The sequence below is a fragment of the Astatotilapia calliptera genome, chromosome 10, assembly GCF_964374335.1.
Source record: "Astatotilapia calliptera chromosome 10, fAstCal68.1, whole genome shotgun sequence".
Taxonomy (NCBI): Eukaryota; Metazoa; Chordata; class Actinopteri; order Cichliformes; family Cichlidae; genus Astatotilapia; species Astatotilapia calliptera.
In genome coordinates this window covers 12,846,134-12,858,928 of record NC_137431.1, presented here as the reverse complement: position 1 = coordinate 12,858,928, position 12,795 = coordinate 12,846,134, and the positions used below count along the sequence as shown (strand labels likewise).

The following is a 12,795-nucleotide window of genomic DNA, read 5'->3' as shown; positions in this document are numbered from 1 at the left end:
CAGGTGTATGCTCATGGTGGAGGCTTCATCTGCATGATTTAGTCCCCCATTAACCCTTCCCTATTGCCTGCTGTGTACCACATGGGACAGAGGCAGGGGTAGATGAGGGAGAGGTGAGAGAGGGATGATGTGACACCCAAGGGTTTGTGGGGGTTATGTTCCAAGAGCCCCGGGGATGCCACGTATTCCCCATCCTCCTCTATCACACAACGTCCTGATGTACTCAGACGGCCCGAGCACAACAACAGGCGAGAAGTCACAAAGCAGCGCAAACCACAGCCTTAATGTATCCCAAGTTAATGTTTAATGAGTACGCCATATTCAGGCTGGTACATGCAAAATCTGAAAATGGCTTTATTGTGTTACTTTTGAAGGGCGCGTGTGTCTGTGTGTGCAGAGAGGCTTGTTCAGTTGTACTTACTAGAAGCAAGTGTGTGTGTCAAAGTGTGTTTACAAGCGTCTGCCGTGTCCCAGACAAGTGTATCCATTAATGTATTCCTGCTCTGAGTACACAAGCACAGATTTACAGACATGGTGTCCTAACACACTGCTGCTCTCCATGACGTCCCTCTGCCTTTGTCACCTCTCTCCTGCACCTGTGTGAAGCCTTATGACACTAACTTTCTAATTACACAGAGGGAAAACTGTATAATCATCTATACACATACAACAGTATTGTTATATAATGGTACTCCCTATGTGTGTGTTTATTTTATTTTTTTTCACCGTTTTGTATACTTAGTTTTTTATTTTTCCTTTTGTCCTACAGAAATTATAACAAGCATATTTCAGAGAAAAAATACAATTAATTGATCTGTTTTATAAATAATCTGCATATTAATTGACAAAGTGGACTGGAGTGTGCTTGTCAGCATCATCAGACTCCCATGTGTATTTGAATCACCTACAAACCAGTCAATTCAGCTGCAATGTTTTAGCTGTTTGCGTAGCTGTATATGTGTGTGTGTGTGTGTGTGTGTGTGTGTGTGTGTGTGTGTGTGTGTGTGTGTGTGTGTGTAGCTGTGTACTATTGAGTCTATGTAACCTCCTGGTGTCCAGCACCCGAGGGGGCCAAAGATTGATTTGTAATGTAGCCTGTAAGTGACCTCGCCACCTGGTGACTCCTGTTAGAATCCAATTTTACATTAGCGCCTGATACTGATCACACTGACAGGTTATGACAGGTTACAGTACAAAATGTGCCTGACTTATGATATACTGCGGCTATTTTGTTAAAATATGAGAGGGGGTAGAACAAGATGAGAGTTTGGAGTGTGACTGAATGAGAGCAGAAAATATTGCTCTGTGTAGGACAGGAGTTTATTAATCTGGTTTTCTAATCTTATATATACACTGTAATTCTATTTTGTGCTTTTCAGCCTGAGGTTTTAAGGAAATGTTTATCAAATTGCTGTGCAAATACATAAACAAGACTGTGATGGCCAAACCCGTGGCCACACTCTAAAGTCGGTAACTTTTGTATTTTCATTCTTCATTTTGAATATAGTAATACATTTTAGTTTCCAATAACTTTATTGATTGGTTTGGATACATTTGTTCTATTTGTAAGCGCGCACATTTAGTTTACTTATGTATTCATACTACTTCATTTCTTTGCTTTCTGACTAACCTTTGTCTTTTTATTTTCTTACCTGCCATCATCACTGGGAGTTGCTGGACAAAAGATGGAAGCCAGGGTTTGAAACCATTAAATACAAGGGAAGATAATTGGACCACACCACCACTTCCTGCTGAAGGGGGGGAATGTGTGTTTTCTTTACTTTAAAAACAAAGTATTTGTATTTAATTAAATATTTGAGTTTAGGGTTTAATGGGGTTTTTGGTTTTCTTCTTTAGTGTTTAGTTTATTAACAAACTAGATTGTACTGCATCGTTTGTGGTTTATGATTGTGTTTTGTTTGTTACCCCTCATGTGTCACAATGGTCTGATCAGCCATTATATATACCCTTGTATGTCATTTCATGTTTAGGTCAATTATGTACGTTTGGGGCAGTCATTTGGTTTGTTAAGGTTGCAGTCTTTGCCTGAGTTCAGTTTTGTTTCTTTGACCTCTTTTATGAGCTCAACATTTATTAGTCTTGTAAATATAATTTTTGGGGGTTAAATAAATGGAAATTATATTTTTCTAATAATTCCTGGGCTCCTCCTGTTTTTCAACTCGGTCCATCACATGTGGTGTCAGAAGTGGGATCCTTCAGTCGAGGAGACAGGATTTTTTTTTGCATTTTTCTGCCCTTTTTCCTCCCCTGACAAACTTTTTGAGCCATGCAGAATGCTGTGCGCCCAAAGAGAGGAAATAAAATGGAGGCCAGAGAGGCCTTGCAGCAGCCAGAGAGGGAGAAGGAGATGGAAGAAGGAATTTCAGTTGTGGCTGGAGACACTGAAGGAGAGGATACCAGGGAGCCAACTCTCCTTGATATTGCTGGGATTCTTCAGGCTTTCATGGGACAACAGGAAGTTCGAGATAAAAAGCAGAGAGAGGATGCTATACTGCAAGAACAGCGTTTTAAGAGTTTGCAACACCAGTTTCGGCTTTTGCAAATGGAAGTGCAGGCCAGAACCACCCCACTTCCAGAGCCCACATCAACTGATCCAGAGTCTGTTGAAACTCCAGCTGATTATCAGACACAAGCAACATCTCAGCATGAGGGTTCTGGCTCAGCCTCCATATTAACAGGTCAGTCTGTGCATATTCATCATCCTAAACTGGAGAAACTAGCTGTTGAAGATGATGTTGAACATTTTCTGACCACTTTTGAGAGAATTGCAGCTGCTTGTCGTTGGCCAGAGTCAGACTGGATTTTTCACCTCATTCCTCTTCTCACTGGTAAGGCTCGAAGTGCCTATGTTAATATGGATGTGGACGATTCACTGCAATATGAGAAGGTAAAAGCTGCCATTTTGCAAAAATACGATATAAACCCAGAAACATACAGGCAAAGATTTCGCTGTCTTGAAGTTTTTGATGAGAGTCCCAAGGAACTGTATGCGAGACTGAAAGAACTTTATGAAAAATGGATTCAGCCGAAAAACAGAACTGTAAAAGAAGTTGGTGAAATTATCATCTTGGAGCAGTTTTTAAGAATGCTGTGTCCTGAGCTTCAGGTCTGGATTAAGGAGCATAATCCAAAGTCTGCTGCAGAGGCCGCCACCCTGGCTGATGTGTTTGTAGCTGCCCGAAGTAAGAGTCAGCCATGGAGCAACAGTGCATGGAAGGCTGCCAGAGATTCACGTCGGTCGCAACCCCCTCAGCATCCTCAGAGGTCAGCGACGGGTGTGGGTAAGCCCTTTACAAGGGAAACGCAGCCTTTGAATACCTCGAAGCCAGGTAAAAGGCCACCAGTGTGCTACCTTTGTGGACAGGAAGGTCACACTAAGCCCATGTGTCCTAATAATCAAAGCAAATTATCTCAGATGTGTTTTGTGCCTCACCGGAATGTGGATATTAAATCTGAGAGAAAGCAGTCAAATAAAATCACCACAGTTAAGATTAATGGACAAGAAATTAATGCTTTAATAGACACTGGCAGCACACAGACTCTGGTACACAGGAAATATGTGTCAAAAGACTACACATGCCCCTCTGAAACCATATCAGTTTGCTGTATACATGGTGATGAAAGACCATACCCTACTGCTGATCTGTTTATTGAAGTGCAGGGGACACCCTATCTGTTAAAGGTTGGTGTAGCTGATAATCTGCCCTATCCTGTAGTTCTTGGGGAGGATCTGCCAGTCATCTATGATTTGTTGAGAGAAGTGCAAGAGTGCAATGTTGCTATAACAAGGGCTCAAACTAAAAATCAGGATGAGCATCATGCAACCCTCAGTGCTTTACCCTTCTTTGAGGCTGAACTAGAGACAGATCCCGGGAAGTCTCGGAAGCCACGCAGTCAAAGAAGACGTGAAAAATTTCAACACACTGTTGGAAAGACATCAGTTCAGGCTGCTCCAGATATGCCTTTAGGTTTTTCAGTACCTACGAACATCAGACAAATGCAGCAGGCTGATCCAACTTTGTCTGCCATGTTGCTGAGGGCTAAGGAAAAGGACTCTGTTGAATCTGACACAAATAAAGAGCTGTACATTCTGCAAGATGGCATTTTATACCACCAGCACGGCCAGGTTAAACAGTTAGTGGTCCCTAAAGTAGCCCGTGAAACAGTGCTTACTTTGGGGCACTCCATTCCCTGGGCTGGCCACCTGGGGAAGCATAAGACCACCGCTCGCATCAAGCGATACTTTTTCTGGCCTGGTTTACACTCAGATGTTGCTATGTTTTGCAGGAGTTGTCCTCAATGTCAGAAGACTTCAATTAGAGTCCCCACCAAAGCACCACTCCAACCTCTCCCAATCATTGGTATACCATTTCAGCGTCTTGGCATGGACGTAGTTGGTCCTGTAGAAAAAAGTAAATCTGGAAATCGCTTTATGCTAGTCATTACAGACTATGCTACGAGGTATCCTGAAGTCTTTCCATTAAAAACTGTTAAAGCAAAAACTGTAGCTTCCTCATTGATTCAACTGTTCTCAAGGGTTGGATTCCCACAGGAGATTTTAACTGACCAGGGCACTAATTTTATGTCCACACTGTTGAAAGAGGTCTATAAGCTGTTAGGTATCAGGAGTATGCGGACAACCCCTTATCACCCACAGACAGATGGACTGACGGAGCGCTTCAACCAAACTCTCAAACAAATGCTCCGAAAGTTTGTCAATGATACAGGGTCTGATTGGGACCAGTGGCTGCCATACCTCCTTTTTGCCTACAGGGAAGTTCCTCAAGCCTCCACTGGCTTCTCCCCGTTTGAGCTTCTTTATGGCCATGAGGTGAGAGGCCCATTGACCCTGCTAAAGGACTCATGGGAGGGAGAGCAAGGTAAAGAGGAATCGGTCAATGTTATTTCATATGTCATTCATATGAGAGAAAAGCTTCAGCAGATGAGTGAACTGGCTCAGAGTCATATGGAAGCTGCTCAGAGGCAACAAAAGACTTTGTTTGATAAAAAAGCTCGCCACAGGAGTTTTGTCCCTGGCCAGAAGGTTTTGGTAATGTTGCCAACTTCTGACAGCAAGTTGCTGGCAAAGTGGCAGGGACCCTTTGAAGTACAGAAGAAACTTGGACCTACTACCTACAAAGTTTCTACACCAGGTCTTCAGCGAGGGAATAGAGTGCTCCATGTTAACCTTCTTAAGGAATGGATTCCACGCACTGAGAATAAAACAGAGGGTTTGCTTATTCACAGCGTGGATGAGGAGGAAGAAGTTAATGACTACTTGCCTTCAGTAACAGTCTCTGTCCTGGACCTGAGCCATCTCACCAGTGAGCAACAGTCTCAGGTAACACCTCTGATTAATTCAGACATATTTCAAAAGTACCCAGGTCGCACGAGTCTGGTGGAGCATGACATTGTTTTAAAACCTGATGCAGCTGTGAAGCGTATGAGTTACAGGATACCGGAACGCTTCCTGGTGGAGTTAAAGGAGGAGGTGGACCTCATGCTGTCTCTGGGAATCATCCAACCTTCAACAAGTGAGTGGTGCAACCCTGTTGTGTTGGCTCCGAAAAAGGATAGCTCGATACGTTTTTGCATCGACTTCAGGTATCTCAATTCCATATCAAAATTTGACTCTTACCCGATGCCACGCATTGACGATCTCATTGAGCGTTTGGGGAAGGCAAAATATCTAACGACCATTGATCTCTCCAAGGGATACTGGCAAGTACCTCTCACTAAACGGTCTCAAGAGTTGACAGCATTCCGTACTCCGTGGGGATTGTTCGAGTTCACAGTCTTACCATTTGGTCTGCATGGGGCCCCAGCAACATTTCAAAGGCTAATGGATAAGGTACTCTGTGGGCTCTCAGCATTCACTTGTGCGTACCTTGATGATGTTGTTGTTTTCAGTGGAACTTGGGAAGAGCATGTGGATCACCTAAGGATCGTGCTGGATCGGCTGTGTTCCGCAGGCCTTACCATCAATCCAGCAAAGTGTGCTCTTGCTAGGACTGAAGTCCAGTACCTCGGGTTTACTGTTGGAGGTGGGACAATTAAACCACAGGTTGACAAAATTAATGCAATTGCATCATGTCCTCTTCCACAAACCAGGAAACAGCTGCGATCCTTCCTCGGCATGGCTGCGTTCTACAACAGATTCATTCCCAACTTCTCAGCTAGAGCAGCCCCACTGACGGACAGGATTGGCTCAAGATGTCCCAATAAGATTCGGTGGACAGCTGAAGCTGTTGCAGCTTTCAAAGACCTTCGCCAGTCCCTGAGTAAGGACCCCGTTCTGCACTCACCAGATTTCACAAAAGACTTTACATTGCAGACTGATGCTTCTGAAAGGGGTTTGGGAGCAGTGCTTCTGCAGGGACCACCAGAGGATCGACATCCTGTCGCCTACATCAGCCGTAAGCTGCTACCAAGGGAGAGCCGCTACGCAACGGTTGAGAAGGAAACCTTGGCCATTAAATGGGCACTTGACTCTTTCAAGTATTATTTGCTGGGAAGAGAATTCATCCTTCAAACTGACCACAAAGCCCTGCAGTGGCTGGAGAGAATGAAAGACACTAATGGGAGAATCACCAGGTGGTATCTGGCTATGCAGCCATACCGGTTTAAGATTCACTATATCCCTGGTAAAGACAACACCATTGCTGATTACCTCTCTCGCTGCCTGATGGAAGATCCAGAAGTGGGGGGGTGTGTGATGGCCAAACCCGTGGCCACACTCTAAAGTCGGTAACTTTTGTATTTTCATTCTTCATTTTGAATATAGTAATACATTTTAGTTTCCAATAACTTTATTGATTGGTTTGGATACATTTGTTCTATTTGTAAGCGCGCACATTTAGTTTACTTATGTATTCATACTACTTCATTTCTTTGCTTTCTGACTAACCTTTGTCTTTTTATTTTCTTACCTGCCATCATCACTGGGAGTTGCTGGACAAAAGATGGAAGCCAGGGTTTGAAACCATTAAATACAAGGGAAGATAATTGGACCACACCACCACTTCCTGCTGAAGGGGGGGAATGTGTGTTTTCTTTACTTTAAAAACAAAGTATTTGTATTTAATTAAATATTTGAGTTTAGGGTTTAATGGGGTTTTTGGTTTTCTTCTTTAGTGTTTAGTTTATTAACAAACTAGATTGTACTGCATCGTTTGTGGTTTATGATTGTGTTTTGTTTGTTACCCCTCATGTGTCACAATGGTCTGATCAGCCATTATATATACCCTTGTATGTCATTTCATGTTTAGGTCAATTATGTACGTTTGGGGCAGTCATTTGGTTTGTTAAGGTTGCAGTCTTTGCCTGAGTTCAGTTTTGTTTCTTTGACCTCTTTTATGAGCTCAACATTTATTAGTCTTGTAAATATAATTTTTGGGGGTTAAATAAATGGAAATTATATTTTTCTAATAATTCCTGGGCTCCTCCTGTTTTTCAACTCGGTCCATCACAAAGACCAAACAGTGTAGCAGGTGGATTAGATGGGGCATGGTTGGGCATCTTCTGTGGACCACCATGTGGCTACAGCCATCTGCTGGTCCAGTCTCTATTCATCGGACCCACTCATTAGCTTTCTGCTGATTAGACCGACGGCCTCGATCGGCAAGCTGAACCCTCTCTGTGTCCCACTGTTGTCTTTATTCCCGTCCACAAACCCTCCATCTCTCTGTCTCTGCTCCAGCTCGCCTCCTTCAGATCACTACTCAGATTAGCAGACCTCAATTGTCTCACGAGGGTCACAAACACGCGTGGGCACACACACAGACACGCACGCACACAAAGCTTAACTACAAGGATAGTACGGGACGGGGAAGCGAGAGGGAAATAGGTCAGTCTGCCTGCACCCCTCCCCTCTTAACCACCCCCCCTGTCCTGGCTGGATGGGAAAGTGGGACAGGCAAGGGGACAAACACATACACACACACACATACATAATCATGCACACATATAATCACACACACACACACACAAAATGCTCCAGAAGGGAAACGTGTGTTTGACAAAATAGAACCTGTTGTGGTTCAAAGGGCATGGCTGCGTTGTGTTATGTCATCAACTCAACCTTCACACCAATATGTGACTGTGCTACTGATCAGAGTCTACACATAGCAATGCCTCCGTGCAAAAGCACAGATATGAAGTGCAGATAAACTACTTAAACTCTTTTTTAATTCAATGTAGGGCTGTCATGATATCAGATTTGCACATCACAGCAACACTGTTGCCATATATATAAAAAAACCAAAACATGCTATCAGTCAGATTCGTCTATGACTTGGTTCAGTTTGTGTTGTCTGATCCACTAATGTAAAGAAAACAGGCCTGTCTATTCATGTATGTACTCATACTGTGCTTTTGTTTTGAGATAGGGACAAATGACGAGGAGGAGGTACAGGAAGGAACTGTGATCAGATTCATTGATGGTTCGGTGGTGCCACAAATGTTGCTTCGAAGGTGGGGAACATCAGTGAATCACTACGCCTAAAATACCTCAATTTACATTTAAAAAAGATAAAGTCATAAATATGCACTGAGCTATCAGCTGAAATGCATTTCTGAAAATAAGAAAAAGCAAAAGTTTTTCATTTTCTTTTGTGACAGTTAGCCAAAGCCCACCAGATGACAATACATAGGACTGAATGATTGAATGCTTTGACTTGGTGCTTGCAGACCATTTCCATCAGACAATGGCCTCTCTCATCAGTAACAGATAACAGAGTATTTGCTCTCAGAGATACATTTAAGTGGGTCTGATCAGAATAAAGATTAGTACTAATCAAATGTTTGAATATTATTTGTTGACAGTCGTATTATTGTGTTAAGTGGCAAAACCTACAGGATTTTTATCTGTCCCCTGCTTCTCATTACCCTAAATTGTAACAAGCAGAAAAGGAAAATGGTGCAATGAATGAGTCTGACTATGTGTGTCTTTGCACAGTGGCTTTATTTCCTCAAATTTCACCATCATCTCCTGCTGTGACAGGTAGTCACCTACTCACGTGCACATCGGGAGCTTTCCATCATAAAATCTATTTTAACTTTCACATCTTCATTAGATGTATCCAGACAGTCCTTTGCTGGCCAATCAGGGAAAAAGCATCACTCTGTAGTGTTTGAAATGATCTAGTGAGGAGTAGGAGATCAGTATGAATACACTGGACTGTTTATATAACCACATGTATCAGCTGTATATGGACATTTACTGTATGTGTCCATGAGTATGTTTGCATATTGTGCACCCATGTGAGAGTGCAATAACAATATTCAGATTATGAGCTGTTGTGCAGACTATGTTGATTGGCTGTGAGGATGACGAGGTCACTTTGCTGATTGGAGGGTCAAGGTTGAATGCAACCACGCTGCCAGTGTTTGCCCTGTTTGTGTGTGCTGCTGTTGTAGTGAAACGAATGCTGAGTTCAGTGAGCAGCTCATCATGTTCAGCATCTGATCCTCACACTCACTGCTCATCAACTGACCTATATACCCCTAATTACACACTGGAGCCTCATGACAGTACAGAAACACCCCATACATAGAAATCACAAATATAGACACAGAGGGCTGGCATACCCAAAGCAGATCTACTATATTTATGTTCAGGAATCATCAGAAGTCACATGTAAACCAAGCGTGACGTCAACAACTCATAATCTTAAGAGCCAAACTGAGGAAAGGGAAAGAGAGCACAAATATGAAAGCATACGAGTAGAACATTTATGTCTGGCTGGCTGATGTGTGTATAATATGAGCATTCATGAGAATTTTCATGAATTTAGCTAAGTAAAAAGCAGTAAAGTATTTTTCCTACACACTTTAAGTGTTAATAGTGAATGCCAAAATAAAAGTATGGCAAGAAATACAAAAAGTGGGTGATTTGGTCACAGCCCTGAAAAATGTGGCCCATTAAAGCAGTCACATTGGTAACTGAGGACAAAAAAATAACTCTAAATACACAAAAATGCTTCAGTATTATAAAAAAATACTGTACCCTGAAATGTCTGAAAATGACAAATTACTGCAACCTTGGTGCATGTACATGTGTGACACAGAGTCTGTGTGCTTTGCATACATATAATATAAAACGCCATCTGCCAGGACCTGAGGCCGTTCTTGCCCTACTACCCTCCTTGCTACTCTTCCTTTGGTTTGCTCTTCTTTTCCATCTCTCCTCCCTCTGCCCTTTATTGTTATTGCAAGGGGTTTTACATGCAGAAAATAATTAGGCCCACATCTCAAACAAAATCATGAGAAAAATGTACCTACAAAAAAAGCTGGAAAAACACATAAAGACAGATCTCAACATTTATCTTTTCTCGCACACACACACACGCTCACATACACTAATGAGGTTAATGAAGATGAATGCAGGGGCACAGTCCTATTGACATCCTGTATCTCTAATTGTGGCCCTGTTCTTCAAGGACATAGTGGCAAGACAAGCAGGGAGTGGACCAAAATAGATCTGATGAGGAGAAAGTGTGGAATGTGGAAAGAGATGTCTGTCTTTCATTTTCTTTGGTGTCAAACACAATTAAAGGCACTAGTTGACATTAGCTTGAGATAATTAAATGTGATGTGGAAAGCAGGGCTAGCAGAGTTGGAAAGATGGAACCGTCCAAAGAAAGAAGGTGGCAGACGAAAGAGGGTGAGGGTGGAGATATGTTCAGGAAGGAAGGAGAAGGAGGAGGAGGAGGACCGGATCAGTGATCCAGAACAGTGAACAGACAGAAGACACGAGTTAAGAATTCGGTCAAACACAGAGCACAGTGGCACATCAACCGCTCTCACACACAAACAGAGACACAGACATAAAGACACACACACACATAAAGACAACCCTGAATCCAACAGTCAACAATCAATGTGCCTTCACCATCTCGCTCCAAATTCACTCACTTAATGTCCTACCTGGGACAATGGAAACAGTGTCTCTCTCCCAGGATACAACACTGACGTACTCCTGCACAGCAGCGGGGATGAGGCACTTGAACACAGCTACGTTGCCCCGCATTGAGCGTTGGTCCGCCACCCGCACGGTGTAGGGCTCCCTGAAAACTACACAAACACAAACACAATATTACATACAACACACTGCATGTAGAAAGGATTCAATCTTTTAAATGGGGTTTTCTACCAAGGAATAAAGACTTCCCTATTTTTTTATGAACATTAAAAGAGATGAATTTGAAAGATGATGATTATCTACATAAAATATCCCAGAAGTGTTCCATTTAGAAGATGCGTCGAGAGAGTGTGAGCGCCATCAACATGGTCCTATTACCCCTCTTGCCAAGGCAAAAACAACAATCAGCTCCGTGTTTACATCATCAAAAACAACACATTAACACTCCAGAGCAAAACGCCCTTTCATCAATTACCACAGCACTCCGCATGTATTCACTGGAAATTACTGAACTACTCCTGTCTATTGTTTGAACTCTTCTAATCCTGCCTCTGCTTTTGGCACAAATGGCACAAGCCACCATTAGGCAGGATAATCATGGAAATCATTTTCTAGCTCGGGGATGACATCATAATAAAACACTGATGTTTTTGCTCAGAACTTCCCAAGTATACAACAGACTGAGCTGCACTGAAGGGTTAATGGTGCTTTGGTTTATTCAGGTTCATGCAATATTTTACACTCTGTTGAATGAGCAGGAGCTCATTAGCGAAATCACATGAAAGCTAGCACGTATCTGAAGGTTGCTAAGAAACTGGTTCGGAATCCCTTTCCTGGTAACAGACATGATGACAGCATGCATACATTCCTGCCGCAAGAAGAAAACACTTGCCAAAATTTACATCTTCTTTAAATAAATAAATGAAATAAACCCGTTCTGTTGAGTTCTTTTGAAACAGTATAATGAAACCCTTCTGTTGTGAATTTCTTTACACTTTGCTGTAAGCCACGAGGCAGTAGCACTGAATTCAATTTGACTCCTGTCAATAGCTGCTCAGTGGCAGTGCAAGCGCAAAACTGTGGCCATAAAATCCCAAACAAAACACCCACATCCTGTCTGACTGTATAACCTGTGCACCAAGGCTTGACTGAAGCCGTTGGCTGCAGGATGTTTGGTTCATGCTAATCCCTCGGCTCCTGAGGCCTGGCTTTTGGGTCATGTGGGAATGAAGGCAGCAAGCGGCTGGCATACAGCTCAGGGTCCTGGCTCAAATCCTCAACTTGGCACTAGTATTAGTATTAGAATGAATATGAGTATTAGTTTAGGTCGGTGTTGGGAGGCAGAATATGAAAACAGATGTTGATGGCAGGCGGGAAGGGGGAGGGACTCACTGGCCTGAATGAATGATGGGAAAGGGGGAGGGCAGGGCGATAGATGTAGTGTAAGTGTATGTATCTGCTGATGTTGACGTATCTGTTTACCGGGTAATTTTCCTCTTCGTGTTTCTCTTCTCGTTGTAGAGCTGGAGCTTCCCAAAACCCCTGATGTACTATTTTACTTTAGATGAGGTCTCGCCTATTAAAGCCTCACATGCGCTAATCAATGGAAAGCACCAATTAGGTTTGTTAATGAGAGATAATTAAAGAAGTGTGCTGTGGCTAAATTTAGTCTGGCACAAGAGGACAGTTTGAAGAACGAGGGAGCAGGGAGGAGAAGGAGGACAGAAATGGGAATATGATGGCAACAGAGGCAGCTTCCGGTCAAAATTCACAAAAATAGACTGTAGAGAGTCTAGTGGTGTATACTATGTGTGTATCCTTTACTATAAGTGAAACCCACAACAATACACAAC

At 42.8% G+C, this 12,795-nt stretch overlaps 1 protein-coding gene across 2 annotated transcripts in view; it reads right to left on the bottom strand.

The window, feature by feature from the left end:
* Positions 1 to 12,795, bottom strand: part of LOC113030275 (cell adhesion molecule DSCAML1-like) — a 57,730-nt gene that overhangs the window by 32,860 nt on the left and 12,075 nt on the right. For both annotated transcript variants that reach the window (XM_026181541.2, XM_026181543.2), the window contains exon 3: positions 10,948 to 11,094. In XM_026181541.2, coding sequence (XP_026037326.1) covers positions 10,948 to 11,094 — 147 coding nt within the window. The remainder of the gene's footprint in view (positions 1 to 10,947; positions 11,095 to 12,795) is intronic.